The sequence below is a fragment of the Enoplosus armatus genome, chromosome 15 (assembly GCF_043641665.1).
Source record: "Enoplosus armatus isolate fEnoArm2 chromosome 15, fEnoArm2.hap1, whole genome shotgun sequence".
NCBI lineage: Eukaryota > Metazoa > Chordata > Actinopteri > Centrarchiformes > Enoplosidae > Enoplosus > Enoplosus armatus.
The window spans coordinates 16,298,384-16,317,448 of NC_092194.1; the positions used below are offsets into that span (position 1 = coordinate 16,298,384).

The 19,065-nt window shown below is 40.8% G+C and overlaps 1 protein-coding gene across 1 annotated transcript; it reads left to right on the forward strand.

The window, feature by feature from the left end:
• The first annotated feature begins 6,837 nt into the window (after positions 1–6,837).
• palm1b (paralemmin 1b) lies at positions 6,838–15,658 on the forward strand. Its single transcript, XM_070920786.1, has 5 exons — positions 6,838–6,879; positions 7,841–7,921; positions 12,928–13,043; positions 13,601–13,680; positions 13,921–15,658. The coding sequence occupies exons 1-5, from the start codon at positions 6,838–6,840 to the stop codon at positions 14,298–14,300; spliced, it is 699 nt and encodes a 232-aa protein (XP_070776887.1). The 3' UTR covers positions 14,301–15,658.
• The last annotated feature ends 3,407 nt before the right edge of the window (positions 15,659–19,065 follow it).

Consider the following 19,065-nt stretch of genomic DNA (forward strand, 5'->3'; position numbering starts at 1 on the left):
GTTGTGGAAGTAATGAAGGTCGAGTGTGGTCAAGTGAAGAAATGCGGGCATGAGGCGAGACGATGAGGAGGAATCCAGGGAGAAGAGATACAGGGTGGAGACGTCGTCTCAGCTCCGTGTTTTTGACAGGAAGAGGCAGAACAAGAAAGGGGTCTCTGGAAGGCATGTGAGACCTGGGACACAAGTAAGGTTGGGAACTGATAAGATGGAAGTAAAGGCAGAAGTATACTTCCTATCGAATGGTCAAACAGCGTCCTTGCCCTACACCTTTCCAACATTAGAAGTGGGGGGGGTCTGTGTCCAATCATTTTGGTAACCTTCCAAAAACCAAAAATACAACAATCTTTACGCAGCGATTCTGCAGGTGTGCAGAGGTGATAAAGTAGGCAGGATGTGAACTTTTCTCTCAAGCTCCCTCTTTTTTCTTTCTTTATACAGCTACTTCTATGTCACTTTCTTGTGCGCACAAGTGAGGGCAACGTTATGAATTCAAGGAAAGGTTGTGCGCCTTTATCCACATATTTGAGAGATCATCACAGCCCACCCCTCTCTATGACGGCAGGCTTTTCACCACGAGTGTGACCGTTTGGAACAGCTATAAATACTTCTGCCTTCAGCGTGGTCGGATGGCATGTTGTATGAACTAGTTTGTTTTAGTATAACCCAACCTTTAGAGTGGCTCATCATAGTATAAGGGAAGGATTATAAAGCAGAAGTAGGCGTTGGTACCAGAGATCAATAGACAGTTTATAGAAAATACAGATATTGCTGTTAGACATGAAGTAGTACAAAAGCAGCCACATCTCCAGCTATAACGCTGCAATTTATAAACACATCCCTCTCCATTGCTGCTTGCCTGAAGGCCCCAGAGGGCTTGGAGCTCTGCCCACTTTGACACCTATGCACACCTGGCCAGTTGCTGTCAAATGCAGCCGTGCTACGAACTAAAAGTAAATGTCAAGATATTTTTAAATCACAGGAGAAGTTAAGTTTTTAGTGGTTAATCTTTGTTTGTTAAGGTATTAACTACACACGAAACAAAACTTTGACACACAGATTCAAAATCACAGTCGACTAGACCAGAACTGACTCTTTCTGACCTCCTCATCCCACCTTACGTGTCTCACTCTGTGCGTGGCTTCTCGTTTGTCTTCTCAACGAGGAGGTTACACAGTATTTCACTCTCTTCTGTATTGACAGAGCTGTTATTTATGGGTGACCTCAGGGGGAAAAGGAGTTTTACCCTTTGACCCCTGAAATACTAACAATGTGACCTCAGCGGACTTCCTCCAGTTTTTATTGGCACCATACTGTTTATGTTATGCTGAATTTGTGTTGTGCCTCAGATAGAAGGGTGCATGTTGGGTGGTGGAGAAGTGTGTGTGTGTGTGTGTGTGTGTGTGTGTGTGTGTGTGTGTGTGTGTGTGTGTGTGTGTGTGTGTGTGTGTGTGTGTGTGTGTGGCGGGGGCAGAAAGGCAAGGAGGAGTATTGTTGTCCCTGTGCTCCTTTGGCCTGGAGGAAGGAAGCCGTGGAAGTGGGGAGTAGAGAGAAGGAGAAAGAAGTGCCACTCCAACGCAGTGAGTGTGAAGGGGATTTGAGATTAGTTTCCTCTTTCAGACTCTCTCGGTTTTTCTGCAGGGCTTGGGTCATTAAGCTCAAGAGTCATTCTCACAGTCATCGTTCTCCCTGAAGAGGAAACATTTTTGTGCCAGACAGAATTATGTTGTGTGTGTGTGTGTACATGCTTCTTCATTCAAGAATAGCCAGAAATTACTATGTTTTTTGTATTTGGGATCTTTCCAGATTTTAAGTGCAACTAATTAGTAATTTAATTTGTCCTTAACCTCTATTTTCTCATTTTTCTGCATCTCAATTTCATCTCATTTCTAAACAGGAGTTCGTTTTTTGTGTGTGTGTGCTGGGGAGTTTCATTATGGCTGCACAATATCAGTTAAAAGGTTCTTGCTTTTATGAATTAACACCTGAGTGAACACATTTGCTCAGTAGAAATAGGCTACTCGCATCCCAGCATTGTATAACTGGAACCATTACAGGCTATTTTCAAGGTCATTTGTTGCAACTTGTAACATGACAGGAAAGTGTAGAATTACTATGATTCTCTCAGTGTCTCTCATTAGTTTCCGTTTGGCTTGATAACATACCTGCATCAGGCTCTGGCTACACAGACAATGCTTGTTAATAGGATCAATTCAATGTTAGTTTTGGTCTGTCATGGAATTTGTTGACAATAAGAAAAATATAGAACCATAAGACTTATCCTTTAAAAATTTAAGTTTAATACTTTTTATTATTATTTTTCTTCCATGTTTTTGTTAATATCATTCTATTTCATTACGCCAATGGACATCCCATATGTTTACAATGTCGTAGGTTGGATCAGTTCAGGCATTGTGCATTGAAGTGTTTACTATATAATGAAGCACAGATGCTATAAAAACAAGATTTAAAAACAGTCTGTGCCTCTGAGTATGTGTGAGCGTGGGAGGCAGGTTGGTGTGGTGTTTTGTTTAAGATAATCCTAGATTAGTGGTGATGAGACCTGGTGTAATCTGCCACTACCACTGACAGATAGAGACATAGATGGATGGCCAGTGGATGGCCCAGAGTCACACAGTCTAGTCTGATGTACAGATCAGCACAGCATGTCCTTGCTGACCTTTTTACTCCTGCTACTGCAATTAGCTGGAACAAACGTTGTTCCTTCCTGCCAATTTAGTGAAATGAAAACAATTTCTTCTCAATTCCTGGAAAGGAGAGTGTTAAATCCAGCTCGGGGCATCATGATATCCCTAAACAAAGATGCTTAGCAGGATTATTATTAATTTAGCTCCATAGCCATTAATGTCATCACTTTCAGGGCAAAAAGTGACTGCTGGTGCCAGAGGACCGTGAGCACAATGCTATTAGAAAAGGATGCTGGTGCTCTACGCAGGCGGTTAATGTGTTCCTGGAAATGCTACGGCAGCAGTGCACTCAACAGGGAATAGGGCTGGTCATTAGTCCGTTTCCTTGACTTCTTCTGCCATGCACCTGCCTTGACATATTGACAAAAACATCCCTAGTTTTAGTTTGTTGTTTGTTTGTGCATCAGGCCTCTCTCAGTCCTGTCTGACTGATGTTGTTGTTGTTATATTTATCTGTCTCAATATGTTTCAGCTGGCTTGTCTGTGAGCTGCCGCCGGCCTCCCTGGATGTCCTCTTTTCTTGGCCCGTAAATGTAATTACTCTTCTAACTATGCTGCAAAGATGCCTGTCTGTGTGTCTGCTTTGCTTTCTCTTTCCTTTGTCCATAATTTATGAGGGAGGCAGCAGAACATAAGCCCACGATGTTCCATCAAGGTGGACATATTTTTTCCGATACATGTTAAAAATTCATTACAGCTGAAGCCCGGAGGTTCAAGAAGCGGGGCTAACATTACAATTCTGGTTTGAAGGATTGGCAGAGCTTGGAAAAGCACTTAACCCCCAGTTGGTCCAGTGGACATCTGCTGTTAACTTTGGCATGAACTGGATAGTTTTGATCACAACTCCCAGAGCCACACGGCGGATTTTCTGCTGTCAATTGATTCTCCGTAGCACCAAAACCATCATTGGACTCTCAGTATTTGATTTGACAAAGTAGTCTTAACTCAAGGTCAACTAACTAGCTTTTTGCTGAATTTTAGAGTAGAGTTTGCTCTGTTGTCATGGAGTTGACTCAGTTGTCATGTGACCTATAGAACTTCAGTCAGGCAAAAGCAGGTGAAACAGCTGAAAGCTCTGGAAAAAGCTAAGTGGACCTATCAAGGATGAACTTTCAGTCTCAAACTTTTATAGATAGAAAAATTAGTTTTGAGGAAAACATTGTTATATTCTTCAAAGTAAGGTATTAAAAAAAGTATTGTTTTGGTATTGTATCAGCTTTGGTATCAAAACGATACGTAGCTCTAATTAGATGCTCATAAATGCGTGTTCATTATCTATAGGGTTAACACTTTAAGACATAAAATCTATTATTTAAACTTGCATATTAAAATGATGTCAACATAAGTTGAAAGATTTTGGCTAATTGGAAAATTAGTAGCCGGAAAACTAAAAATATTATGTGAGGTTGACTTAAATATTTCAAAAAGTTGTGACAAATCTTTTTTCTGTTTGTGTTTAATAAACATACAAATAAACCTTCTGTAACCTGACCATTTTATGTCATATAAATTATATATTCACTTGGGATTTATATTGTATGCTGGTTTATTCAAAAGTGTCCTGCATTTTTCACTACTGATGTATCCAACAGAAGTAATTAACATTAACGTGACGCGTTCCGCCTGTACCTCCAGTCTCCATGCAGCTCCCGCCTGTCATAGCTACGCTGTGGGTGTGTTCTGCCGTAGTCTCTGCTGATGCTCACGGTGATCTTTCCCAGGTCAGGATGGTCAGCCGGTGCTTCCAGGCCTCCTTCATACCACTGACGAACTGATCCAGATGAGTCCCCTGATGCTCAGTCAGCTAACTGCTCTGCTTCCACAGTAACCTGAGGGCTGGGAAGGGTAGAGGAGATTAAAGGAGAAAATAAGTTATAAAACACTATCAAACACACAAAGTAAACGTCAACAGTACCTGAATGAAGGTCTTAACAACATAATGTACTTTTAAATTTGGAGCCTTATTTTGTTATTGATTGCTGAATTTGACAGTCCCTTCTTCTCTTATTCAGACAGATTCTACTTAGTGCATCTCCAGATGTTTTTTTCGTTCGTCCTGTTTGTGCTGGATCAGTGGGAAAGGCGAAAATTAGAAAGAATGTGTCTAGACAGTACAATATGTGTGTGTGAGTACTTGGGGGTTGATCAGATGATCGCGGTTTTACTTTTTCTCCAAAGGGTCTCCATGTGATGGTGATGTGGCTTGGAGGGGAGAGCAGAGAGCAGTGTGGTGTTTGAAAGCATGTGTGTGTGCACATGCAGGAAAGCCAGAAATGTGCGCATTAATTCTGCACGTTACAGAGTGTCCTTCCATAACATGCCCCTGAGGATTTTGTATGTCCTACAGCTTCTGTGATTGGACAGTGGACTAACAAGCATGGCAGAAAATGTATGCCTCTTTATGTTTTGATAGGAGCCAGTGTTGTTGCATCGCATGCCTTTGTGTGGGAAATAAAGTGTTGCAATCAGACCAACCCCACAGCAAGGGTGAGATTGAATGGGGTTCGCTTTATTGATATGCTCACAATCCGAGCTTTGTGAGCGCTTTGTTGGGAAATGATGCAAGCAAATTGAAACAGTGACAGTGGGTGTCCTTGCCACTCATCAGGAGGAGTGACACGCTCAAACAATTTTAACACATTTTACTGCTGCTGAGGGGTGGGTGGAGAGTGATGTAGAGTTGTTTTGTCATAGCTCTTTTGTAAGAGTTTGGTTTGGAGTGGCGCAGAGAAATGAGAATCCCACATGTGTTGTGATGCAGTTTCAGTTTGGGCTGGAAAGGGCACACTGTGGCACTTTGTGTGCTTCATACACCGCCTCCAATCTGAAGAAAGCACTTGTTTTTACACTTCCACAAGATAGCAACCTGAGATACTGAGGTCCTCTGCAAATTGAGCGATCAAAGCAATTGGACACCAAGCCAGAGAATGTAAATACACTCAGTGCCTTCATTTTTGGGCTACGTTGCTTATCACATTCCAACCACACTGTTTCCAGAGGTTCTTGCTGGTATGGCAAAATAATTATAGCTGTGCAAAAGTGTAAATTTATATTGAGACAGAGACACATGTCACTCCTTTATAATTTTATATGAATTATTTGTCCCATTAAATTAACTTCATCAATTGGCCAACATAATCTCAACCACCCATGAAAGTATCATTTATAAGGTGGTTTCACAGGAAATGAATGTCCCAACACAAAGATATTAAAACATCGGTCCTCCATTTGTCTTAAATGGAAATAGTTTTTTGTCCGACCAACAGTCCAAAAATCCAAAGATAATCACTTTACAATTATATAAAACAAACAAAAGTTGTAAATCTTCACAATTCAAAAGCTGGAATTATGACAGTTGGACGTTTGACATTTGCTTGAAGACAGACTTTGACGATTGATCTATATTCAAAAGTCTTTGCTTAATTTACTGTTGATCAATTAATAAATTAATCAACTAATTGTTTCAGCTCTAGTCTTAATTTCAACATAAGGATTTCATTGGATTTAGTCTGCACACTTGTTCGGGCACAACACTTACGTCCTAGTGTTGTAATGTAATGTGAATGTCACCCTTGTGCATACATTCCTACACATCATGAGTGAAAATTGGTTAACATTCCTCCTTTATAGGAATGTCATTTTAGATTATCCCTAATATGAATGTATCTTTTCTTTTTATGATGTCAGAGGTCATGAACAATTTCCTACTTGGGAGAGACAATGTCGGCCATTAACTATAGAAAATAAATACAAAACTTGATGTAAGATGTATGATTCCCCGTCTCAGTTGAGCAACAGTTGCAGTCTCTCTACTCTCTCTGCTTCCGTCCATCCTCCATCCTGGAGCTCTGGTCTGGAATCTATTAGAGCAGGAATCTCCAGCAGCGCCCTGCTAGCACATTAGCATGCCTTCACTGACTCTCCCTGACAGGAAAGAGACACTGATTTAGAGCAAACAGACAGATATTTAACCTCAGTCACTGGGAAGTTGCCGGAAGATAAATGCCTGGTGAGAAAATGCTACGGCCAAGGAAAGGTGTTTGTCACTGTGTGTGATGCCTGATGTTGGTGGTCATGTGTGGTTATAACTCTCTCTTTCTTTCTGTCTGTCTCTCTCTTTCTTTCCTCCAGGATGGCTGAGGTGTCACAAGAGGAGAGACTCCAGGCCATCGCTGTAAGTTATTCTCACACACACATGGTCTGTCTCTTATAACACACACACACGCAGAGTGCACATCAGGGCACACTGATGGCTGTAGAAACAACAAATGCTACTTGTCAGGATCTGACCGCCCGTCTTAATGACTCAACCTTTTAGATCCCATCTCCTTCAACCATTAGAGGATATTGAAAGCTAATGCAGTAGCTACAGCTCACTGCCATTTTCTGTCTCTTTGTGTCTCTCTTCCCTCTGCTCTCTCCCCGTGTCTGTCTCTATTGATCTTGCATCACTCTTGGCCTGTTTCATCCTCTCTCTTTGTCTTTTCTGTCCAGTATGATTATGTATATTGTGATATAAAGTCTCACAAAACATTTACTATTTGTGGCAGACACAGATACACATTTGAATTTGGTTTGTTGCGAGTGGTTTCATAACCCAGATACTCAAAATCAGATTCAGACTTGAATCTGAACATACTGAAACAATAAACCTTTAAAATATTTGTCAACAGAAATGGCCTCAACCGAAGTTACTTAATGTAGTATGATAATTAGTTTGTTTAATCAGAGTATCACTTAATGCAACTTTTATTATCAACATCAGGGTTGCAACACCAGCTTTCACATCAAACAATTTCTCACCAACATTTCAAACATTTTCAGGCATGGAGTGAATAATATGTGCCTATAAATATATAGTGCATGCAGTAACTGCGCACCAACTTCTATCTCTTTACTGTTTTTCAGATACACTAAGCAATTACATTTACTTAAACATAATGTGCACAGTCATAAAAAGTTGCCATTATCAGCACTACCATTAAAGACAAGGGCTGGTTTTGATAAGATAGCACTAATCAATTAGGTCCCCTGCCCTATTAAGGACACAGACAAAAACATCCGATTGATAATGTTCTTAGTCTAGTAGTTTTGTGCACTTTCAGAGTCATCATGATGTGTATGTGTTGTAACAGGAGAAAAGGAAGAAGCAGACAGAGATTGAAAACAAGAGGAGGCAGCTGGATGATGACCGACGGCAACTCCAGCATCTCAAGGTACACCCACACTCCACTTCCACATGCACACACATTCTGCACATGCCCTATTTGTACTACTGTACTTGTGGGAATACGTTTGGTATAATTAGATCATTGAATAATGAAAAATATTGTCTGCAAACAGGTGGACTGCTTGTTTGCTAATGTTTGGAAGTCATTGAGTTAGTTAGTTATAGTACAGTTAGTCGGGTAAGGATGCAATTCAAGCAGGCAGTTTACAACGAACAAAATCAAACGCTGGTATGTTTTCACAGGCCATATTGCGGATTAGAGACCAAAAAGTACCACCATATTCAGCTTCAATCAATGCAGTGTGCATAGGACACAATTAGAGCTTGATTGTGTTTCTGTGTTTCACTTGCTTAATACTTGTATGTCCTTATCAGTATTTCCAGTTTACCTGTTATTTCCACCTCAGGTAGGCAGGATGAATATATATGTTATATGTTAAAAAACAATGTAGCACCATCAGACCACGGCACATTCCTTGTAATGTATGTTACTTGGCAATAAATAGTTTCTGATGTCTGATGTTCTGATGTTCTGATGAATCAGTTTCAGGAAAGAAAGCCATCCTCGTGTCCCTGAATCGGGTCCTTGAGTGGACAAAGAACTAGCAAGTGTTATTTTCCACAGCTGTAAAGCTTCATTTTCATTCACAACACCTCAAGAACATAACAACAATGCATATGGTAATTAGAAGACCTGTGTTCATCATGGCTGTGTTCATACACGCACTGAATCAGTAAGGAATAATAAGGGACAGATGGAAAGTAGGTATATTTAGCAGACTGTCAGAAAATGTACACCATTATCCCCTATTCAACCCACCTTCGAGTGTTCGAAACAAATATAAGCTTTTGATACCCAATGTGGTCAGACTACACGTTGTGCGAACCAGGACCCGACCCTAAATCTCCTCATCCCTACCCCTCTTCTGTTGCTCAGAAAATCTGTCCATCCTGTTTGGATTAGGGACACACGTACTTGTTTTCCATCCCTGTGTCTTTTTATAACTATGTTGCTGTGAAAAACGACACCAGGGTGGCTTCAGAGCATCTTAGCTGTAACTTCACTGCTGCAGTAGTTCGTGTTTTTTCTTTTTTTTTCTCCATTGCCATCACCCTCACCTTGACTTGCAAATTCCACCATCTTGTATAGACAGACAGACCCCAAGTTGTAGTGAGTGAACTGGTAGATTTGCACCTAGCACTGTATTCAACATCCCCTGAGAACACCCCACCTTGTTTGAAATGTGCTGGAGCCCTCGCACTGATAATATTAATGTATTTATGAATAAAATTCTCTGAGTGTAACCTGAACCCCTACATGCCTCTCCCTGACTCTTACCAGAGCATGAGACAAGCCAGTTCTGTCAGTTCTGTGCTTTCAGGAATTATGCACTACACGCAGTGGTGTTAGACGCCCGAGCAACAAAATTAAACTCAGCAATTCCTTTCAAATCCATCAGTCCCACATGGTGAGATACTCCCTAACTGCTGCTGTCACGGAATGTTCAGAATGGACAGCAGATAACAGCAGCAGCTCCTCCACATGTTGCTTATACGCACACACACACACCCCCTAAAAACACACACACACTCAAATCTGCAAGCGTGTAGACACACACTCATTATATCAGAGCCAAGGCTTTTGTCAGCGTATGTGTCAGCACTATCAAAAGCTATTTCAGCCCCGGACAATCGGGCAGGTCACAGATACGAGCAAAGGTTGTGGTGTGTGTACGCCTGCGCAGATGTGTGTGTGTGTGTGTTTGTGGCAAAGGCCCTGTGACCTGTGCTATTGCCCTTGCGTGCTCCCACTTTTTCTATTTTCAGAGCAAACCTTTGTAAGTGTGTATCTGCACGTGTGTGTTCGTTTTTGTGTGCGTCGCTTCATAAAAGAACACAGAAGCCTCAGACAATGCAGAGGGCTTTGGCAGAGGAAACAGATTTTTGTCCCACTCCCACCAACAGGAAACAGCTCTTACACCCACCGCACCCCGCTTTCGTCTCACACATGCACACACACACATATGGACACAGACGCGCCGAGTGGAAGTGTAATCACGCCGTACAGGACCATTAGATAGCTCTTTGTGCAAACCACAGCAAGTATGGCTTTTCCAGAGGCGGCGTTCATGTGGAAAACCCAATAAATGTCTCCGTTTACACACCACACTTTTATAAGGGTGTACCTGCCCCACCATTAAAACTAAAACAGGATCATACACACACACACATCACACTCTCACAGTGCAGATAAAAGAGGTGAGATGATGTAATATAATGATGTTAACACAGAAAGCATTAATAGGAGTTCTGTTTTTAATTAGCAAGCCATGACAGATATGATTATGCATGCAGCAGCTGGCATGCCCTTTAATTAAAACCTCTGAATGTGAACATCCTATGTTATCTAAATATGTAAAAGACACAGTTTAAAGGGGAGCATATGAAAACCAATGTTCCAAAATGAAACGACAAGTACTTACCATTGACATACTGAGACTACAAAGTTATTAACAGTACAAACTTGCAATGCTAATCATTTCTAACATTCTGACACATGTACACACCAAAGACACCAACATTTTTGGGAGATATGTTTACATCATGTCTGTATGCTGAATATAGCTAGCTGCAGCAACCTAAGTTAGCTTAGCATCGCACAAAAACAGGAAACAGTGGAAAACAGCTAGCCCTTGCTTTGTCCAAAGGTAACAAAATCTGACTACCAGCACCCCTAAAGCTCATTTCATATCTCGTTTGTTTAATCAATACACAATACGAAATGTAAAAACAACAGGTTGTGGTTTTACAGGAGATATGCCGGTAACTTCCTGGAGGTGGGTTTTGTTTCCTTTGGACAGAGCCAAGCTAAGCTAACCGTCTCCTTGCTGTAGTTTAATGTGTACCATACAGACATGACAGATGTATCAATCTTATCATCTAGCTCATAGCAAGAAAGCAAAGAAGCATTTTTCCCAAAACTACTCCTTTAAAAGATATTTTAACCAGATCAGATTCTGACCATTTTTAAATTCTAATTGAGTCAACTCAAGACAAAAGTCCAGCTTTATTTTGGAGAAATTATAAATCTTCAAAGAAGTTCAAAGTTTTGGGATGTCACTTTGTAGAAGCAAAGATGCTAAATAAATTTTTAAATAAAGCTCTTTTCCCTACAGCTGCTCAGTACATTTGGGTGTGTGTGTATGCGCGCGTGCGTGTGTGTGTGTGTGTGTGTGTGCCTGTATCACAATTCCGCCCTTTGTCTGCTACGTTAGCAGCTTTTACTCCAAAGAACAATGGAGAGAGACGTAACTTCAGCGCACCAGCTTTATGACTGCTCGTGCAGACTGCTGTGTGTGTGTGTGTGTGTGTGTGTGCGCATGCTTGCGTACGCATGAGTAAGTACATTAAGTGATGTCAGGCGTTGGGGTAGTAGGGTGTGGCGAGAACGACCAAGATTGAGAGAGTAGAGAGAGAGAGCGAGAAAGGGAATCAGGGTTAGATTCAGTGCCCAGGAGACCGTGCAGGGCTGGGGTATGAAGAGTGTTGAATTACACCGTGTGAGTGTGTGTGCTGTAAAGCTCTGTGCAGCTGGGTGTCTGGAGCTGAATAACTCAGTGGGGAAAGTAAAAGTTGAAAGAGGACAGCAGGCGCTTTAACAGATAAAAACAGATAAATACGGATTGAAACTGAGCTAAATACATCCTGACGTTTACAACCGTATTCAATATAACATGCACAAACCCAAGAGGTCATGAACTTTATGATGGATAGAGATGCATACGAGAGAGGAAGGGGCGGTGGTCGAGTCGTGGAAGAAGAAAAAAAAATAAACGGGGGAAGTTTTGCTCTTGTTGCATCACTGGAGAGGAATTCACATCAAGCACAGGTCCAGATTTTCTGTCCAACTCGTGAAAACAAGCTTTTTCTAGCACTTTTCCATATTATCGAGCAGGGTTGTCTTTCGCTGCATGGTCTAACAACTGCAAGTAAGACACACTGTTATATTTACCTCAAAGCATGCCAAGTATTTGCTTTGATATTAGCTTATCTACAGGAGGGAATGTGGATGGGGAGTCAAGATAATGATACAGGGCTGTTTGGAAATTGATAGAGGAAATAAACAGATTGAAAAAGAGATAAAGAAAAGAAGTAGAGATTTCCCCCCGGGGATCAATAAAGTATTTCTGATTCTGATTCTGAAATATGTACATTTCTATTTCAAATCATTTGGGAGTATTTAATTATCAAGTTCTAGAATTAACTTTATCTACAGTAATTATAATGAGGCTAACAGTTTACGATCAGTAGATTTAGTCACAGTCTGTGCTCTCAACTTGCCCAGAAAGATATTGTAATCATTGTCAACCTCTTGGAAATGTCACATGTGGTTTAAGATTAGAACCATTTTGTTTTTATCTTTCAGTGACTTATCTAGATGTCCAATCCCGTGCTTAATTGAGTATAATAGGAGAATTATATCTTAGTTTTGGTTCATCTGTTCAGTGCCAGAAGCCTTGATGCTCTGGCTCGGTGCCATAGTCCACTTGGCAACAACAAGTTGGCAGCAGTTGAAGTACGTGACAGAAACACTGAGTGGCAGCAGTCAGCAGAGAAGTGCTGGACGCCCTCGCTGGTAGAGCTTTTGTTGTAGATTAACTAAAGGGCTTGTCGTTCTCAGTGCAAGTGCCATTAATCTCTTCTGAAAGAAACTGTACTGATGTCCATTTGAGAAAGATTGAGAAAGTGCAGCATTTTGGGAGATTGAAATTCTGCTAATGAATTAATCAACCGCTCCCGATGAAAGGCACATGATCAAAGGTTCTCTACCTGCTTATGCTCTTTTCATTATAGCTGACATACACACTCATACACCAAACACAAGGGGGGCTGTCACACAGGGGTGATTAAAGTGAAATGTGTTCTTCTTTTTCGCACTGTTACATTAAGAATTTATAGAAAAATGAAATAAATTGTTATGTCCTCTTGCAGTCGAAGGCACTGAGGGAGCGCTGGTTGTTAGATGGAGCTCCAGCCGAGGAGGAGACTCAGAAGCGTCTGCACGAGGATGAGGTGAAGACCAAACTCCTGGAGCAGGTCATCCTCAGGTCTGCATCTAAAAACCCCTGCTGGGGATGTGGTTGTTATGGTAAAAAGGTGCATACATTTGCTCAGGTGGTGCATTTTTCCAACGCTAAAGCAAAACTGTAAGCTGCAGGACGAATGCAGATGTGTCCTTTCATTCCTCAAGTCATAGCTATATTAATTATTAGGTTTTGAAATGCAGCCACAGTCAGCTAACTAGGTGATGTAATCCAGTTACATCACCAGACGGAGACAAATCTCAAGAAATGCAATGTCGGACATTTAAGCCGTGAATAATTGTGATTTATTTATTTGTGTGGCGTTTGAACATAATAAAATAAATCTTATTCCGGTCTGAGTGCCAAGTGTAGGTAGGAGGAATATGAACAACAGGTTAGTATTTCTTGTACATTTTAATATTGTCTTTAATTAGTAATAGTTTAATTGTGGGTAACATGGTCAGCTGGAGGACTGGTCATATACTCAACATTTGGCTATATATATTATAGTCTCTGTGGTGTGAAGGAATTACAACTTCATTTTATTTTTGTGTGTGTGTGTGTGTGTGTTTATGAGCCAGGCTGGAGCAAGAGATTGAAGAACTGGAGACAGACGTGCCAGCCAATAAGGGTGTGGCCAAGGAAAATGGAGGTAAGTTCAGTACCCATGGCAACATATGATCACACAGAAAACCATGGCAACGCAGCCTGAACACCTGTGTCAGACAGACAGTGTGAGCTAATAATGGCCTTTTCATTTGCTCTATTAAATTGTTCCTTTCCGCCGGAGGTCATTAAAACAATATTTCCTTTCTTTCTTTGTCTCTCTGACTTACCCTGACCACCCTCTTTCCTTTTGCACTCTTCTAACCTCTCAATGATACTCTGGTGCCCCCTATAGGTGAGAATGGAGTAGTGCAGACCTCTGGTCAAACCCCAAAGAGAGAGGTGACAGGGATTGAGGCCAAGCTGCTGGGTCCCAGTCCTGACCAAGCTAGCGCAGACAACCCCGTCACCCTGGTGTTCATGGGCTACAAGACCGTTGAGGAGGAGCAGGAGACCCGTACGGCCTTGGGAATGGAAGGGGTGGATGGCAACGTCAAGGCCGAGTTTGTTGTGATCGAGGATGGGGAGGGGAAAGCGGGAGGAGAGGCCGCCACAGAAGAGCAGGCACCACCCAATGGGAGCATGGCGGAGAAAGAAAAGGTCAACGGAGGCGGAGAGGAAGGAGAGAAGGAAAAGGAGAAGAAACAGACCTGCAAATGCTGCACGGTCATGTGAGCTGTGTGTCTGTGTGTGTGTGTGTGTGTATGTGTGTGTGTGTGGGTGAGTGCACCCCTGCATCAGTGCAGGCATGTATGCCATTGCATGTGTCTGTATTTGCAGATGTGTGTAATTTAATGTCTGTGTGACAGAGTGTGTGTGTGTGTGTGTGTGTGTGTGTGTGTGTGTGTGTGTGTGTGTGTGTGTGTGTGTCAGGACTGGAAAAAAACAAGAAGTTCAGTTACACAGCCAATATACCAACAATGAGAGCCAACACAAGCTCCACCTACAACAACAAGAACCACAAAGACTCATAAGTACACTTTACTCTGTATACTTTCTCTGATATGTATTTGACTTTTGATTTCTATTGATATTTTTCTATTTTTCTGTCTTGACATTTATATTGTATTCAGTATGTATATCTTTATTATGGGCCTGTGTACTGTAAGTTCATTGTTATTATTGTTGGAAAAAAAGAAAATGTATTAGCTCTCTGGATTGTACTGCTACCTGCTGGGGGAAATCTGGAAACTTTAAATCATTTAACTCAAAACAGCAAACTATGAAGGACACAGATACTTAAATATATATATATTTCTCTGTGTAGGCCTACCAACTATTTATCGGTCAATTTCATATTGCAATATTGTCTAAGATATTATTTTAAATAGTATTTTAATATATTGATATGAAATTATGTTTTATACAATGTATTTATTGTTTTTGGTTCTCTATATCATCTCAAACCATTAACTGCATGTAAGCTTGTAAGCACTACCAGATTTGCATTACAATCACAACAAGTGTCTGTGCTTTCTTAGACTCACATGTGCTCAAATCTTTAGTCACACAAGTCTTTCTAACAGTAACAGCTCATGTAATTGGCAGTGTTAGAGATGTGCATTACGTTTAAAAAGAACTGCACGGAGACAAAGCGGCTAATTAGAACAGTGACCATATTGCAAACCGCATTAGCTTCTCATAGATACTATATGTGGCACATGTACATACAGATCACAGCTTTTGTATTTTTTAAATAAGATGGATACACTTACTTTATGATCAATTAGAGTCATGACAAACCATTGCGCAACAACTAGAAATGCTTAAATAATTTTGTTCTCTCAACAGTAGAATCAATGTAAATCTTATGAGGTAGCACTGCATGAAGCCTTGCAACTGTTTTGACCGTCTTGTCACTTCTTAGGTCTTTATTAGACGCTATCACGTTCACATGAATGTAAATCCAGGGGTTAAATTGGGATTCGTTCTGCCATAATGAGAAGGGGCGGGCTTGCTCAGCTCACCGCAGAAAAAGAAAAAGAAAGCTTTTTGTCTCTTTATGAACCAAATAAAATCTGATGATACTGTAAGTTCACTGTGTGTTGGTCGGCTGCTGGTTTCTGTCCTGCTCGCTCCCAGTTTAACCCCTGACTCTTTGTCTGTAGACCTGGGCCCAATAGTACTTGAATAGATTTACAGAAAAAGAAAAATATTTGTGGGGTTTGAATTGATTTTTCTCACAAAGAATGATACTCTGGGGACCTTAAATCTTTTCAGTGTAAGAACACAATATAAAGAACTTAGGTGTGCCCAGGTACCCAAGCTTCATTTAGTTATTATTGTATTAGAATTAGGCCATATTCTATAAGATAAACATTTTAAACTTTGCAGGTTGCTAGGAAGACAAATTGTGCATTTACACTATAGCATTTCAAAGCCTTGAAAGCCTATTGAAATACATTTTGGCCCGAGTCTCCTCACTTTTTTGGCAGACAGCAGAGGCCATGGGCCAGTGATGCTATGCCACCAATGCTTCTGCTTCTGCTCCCCCCCCCCAGGCCATTCCATGTCTCTGATTCACCCACACACCATCACCATTTTCTCATTATCACACTGTTTCAACCTCACCGTCAAACACACGCAGCCCCACTTTCTATGCTTGGAGACATGCAGTTCAAAAACCTCTCAAGTTGGTGCTAATCCCGAGTCTCGTCTCACGCTCTCCATCCACCAACTATTTATTTTTTTCCAACTCGTTCCCTCCTGTCTTACTCAAATCGCCGGTGAGGGAGATTGTGGGAATCTACTGCCTCCTGCATACACTTGTTGAATAAGAGAGTCCTTTTGCAACCTTCAGTGCCAGATGCGTTCTCTCAAGTCCTGCCTACATTTACCACTAGAGAAATGATCCCTTCTAACATTCCAGAGGGAGGTCAGCAGGCATGGACGGATGAAATATAGTCTATGCTTTCCATATGTACAGTTCCACTGTAATTGTACAACTTGCAACTTTGTTTCTTATATTGACTCATGTTTTTCTTTCCTATGGCCTCTTTGCAAGGCAGTATATTGTATTTGATGTGTGTATTTTTAAAAAAAAAGATGACTACATCTGTGTATTGTTGGTGCCTTTGTCAGGTTCAGTTGGTTGGACTTGTCTGTCTGCCGCCATTTTTAGACCGGGGTTTTTCTTGCTCTGCTCCTGGTCATAATGACCCACTGGAAACACTGCCTTCTACTCTATAGGGGGTACTACATAACTATGGTAGAATATTATACACATTTTTCACATTAATAAATGAATGCCGCTCAGACAATAGGTGATATGCAGAATACTGTTGGTGTCTTGGAAAAACTCTACACATACAAGAAACTACATGCAAAGTTTAACATTTTGCTGGGATACAAACTTTATGCAGGAGACTAACTGACAGTCTATGTATTTATGTACAGTATATACACATGTATATATGTGTGCATATCTATAGGCTTACATACATCTGTATACATAGACATACATGTAAATTTGTTGATGTAAAGCTTTGCTTAAAAGTGGGTCTCTGGGACAGCAGCAGAAAAAGCAACCTTGTGTTAGACCAATGCCTGTTCATCTATTCTGTGGTCGTCTAAATGTTTAATCTTGAATAAAACTACTGTTTGTTTACAGCAAGTCAGATAACTGTGTATGTAATTAACCAAATGTACGCATGCTGTGGATAGACGCGTACACATAAGGCATGGTTAATGATGTGGCATCACAGTCACATGGGCACAGGACACCCTTCTGGGGAGAAGTACACACAATTATAAGCATCCATTTATTATAGGACTAATGCAATTGGTTAGTAAAAAATAACAATGAAAATAATATACAATTGAACTACCCCTCGTTTATAGAGAATGGATAATGTAGAAGAGTAGGATGTAAACTTGAAACAGAGTTCCACCAATGGTACTATATATTGAGCATAAATGGGATTTCACCTTCATTAGAACTACATACTGTATGTCAATTAGCTGGGGTACTCTATGAAGTGTACTACCCAGAACATGCCACTAGAGAGCACACGTCTACTGTTGTGGAAATTAATCCTGTTTCAATATTGTCAAATATACTGTAAGGTGTGTGTGAAAGAGAGAGAGACAGGGGCAGGGAGTAATTAGGGAGACAAAGACCCGGAGGGGCATTTAAACAAGGCATTCATCAGATGGAGGTCAGGTATGCACTATTCAACAGAACAGCTACTGTATAATTAAATTGCCTTTTGCTGCAGCAGTTCTGCCGATAAATAACAATTACAAAATTCTCTTGAGCCCTGTAGGAACGTGGCAACGTCAGTTTGTAGAGGCATTCTCTGTGATGAGACAGGTTTTTACCATTTAATAGAAGTGGCAGAAGTGCTCCACATCACGGGACACAGAGTATATTGTGTGCTATTTAGGTCACACCCATGACAATGCTTTTCCACATTCTCTCTCTCTCACACACACACACACAAGCACAGAAGAACAACATAACTGTCCTGGAAGTGACCAGTGGAATATAAAAAGTAATTGGAAATAAAAAATAAAAAAAGATGGAAGTTCTAATTTAAAGTGAAATTGAAAGGTAAAAGAGTCCCAACGCAGAAATCATGCCCTGTGAGGGCAAAGCTAAATCTAATTTCTGCTATGGTAACGGGTACCAGTAATAACCTTTCCTCTGTCATTACTTTGTTAAATGTAAGCCTCGGCTAACCCAGGATGAGACACATATGGCATGCAAACATAATGTAATGAAATAAAAACTCCTTTTCCTTTAAAATCCAACCTCATTCACCACAAAATAACTCTTCTTTCCCCAATACCTGTGGGAAGTGTAGTCCTCTGTGGTGTGACAGTGTTTCAGCACCAGCTGTGGTCTGTGGCTCATATTTTCCAGGAACAAATTACTGTGCACACATTTTATTTACACACATCACCAACACTTTATCTGGGTTTCGGTTTCTTCTCAACTTTATATTTTAAGACACCCTTCTTTTACCTAATTTCCCAAAACAATAATACAAACTGGTTTCTTGATCTAAAGGTCTTTCCTTCTTCTTCATATGAATTAGCAATCCAGTGTGTAGGTCCTTAACTGCAAACTACTTGGCTGGATTGTGAAGCCCTGTAGGTAGCAAAATAAATTAGGAGAAAAACTTTGATCAAACAGCTAAATAAATTCTCTCTGCTAGACCTTTCTTTATGACTATATAGCTCACAATGCGTTCCCTAATGAGAAAAGGGTGTTGATGTTTTGCTTCCTTCAGTGATGACATCAGTTCATTTCTTTTTAATAACACGTTCAACTGATTCTGGTTGATTACCCCTGTTGGGTGCTTACCTACTTTAAGTAGTGTGTAATTGAGCTGAACCTGGTTATGCTGGTGACCTCCTTCTGACCCCTACACTGCCTTTTATTTGTATAAATGTCTCAGTGTTTCATTTTCACCCAAGAACTCTTTCCATTTTTGTC

What these genes read in the sequence shown, in the direction of transcription:
- palm1b (XM_070920786.1), top strand. Translation starts at nt 6,838, where the DNA reads ATGGCTGAGGTGTCACAAGAGGAGAGACTCCAGGCCATCGCT. An exon ending in AGAGACTCCAGGCCATCGCT is followed by an intron (nt 6,880 to 7,840) that starts GTAAGTTATTCT and finishes GTGTTGTAACAG; the next exon opens with GAGAAAAGGAAGAAGCAGAC. An exon ending in GGCAACTCCAGCATCTCAAG is followed by an intron (nt 7,922 to 12,927) that starts GTACACCCACAC and finishes GTCCTCTTGCAG; the next exon opens with TCGAAGGCACTGAGGGAGCG.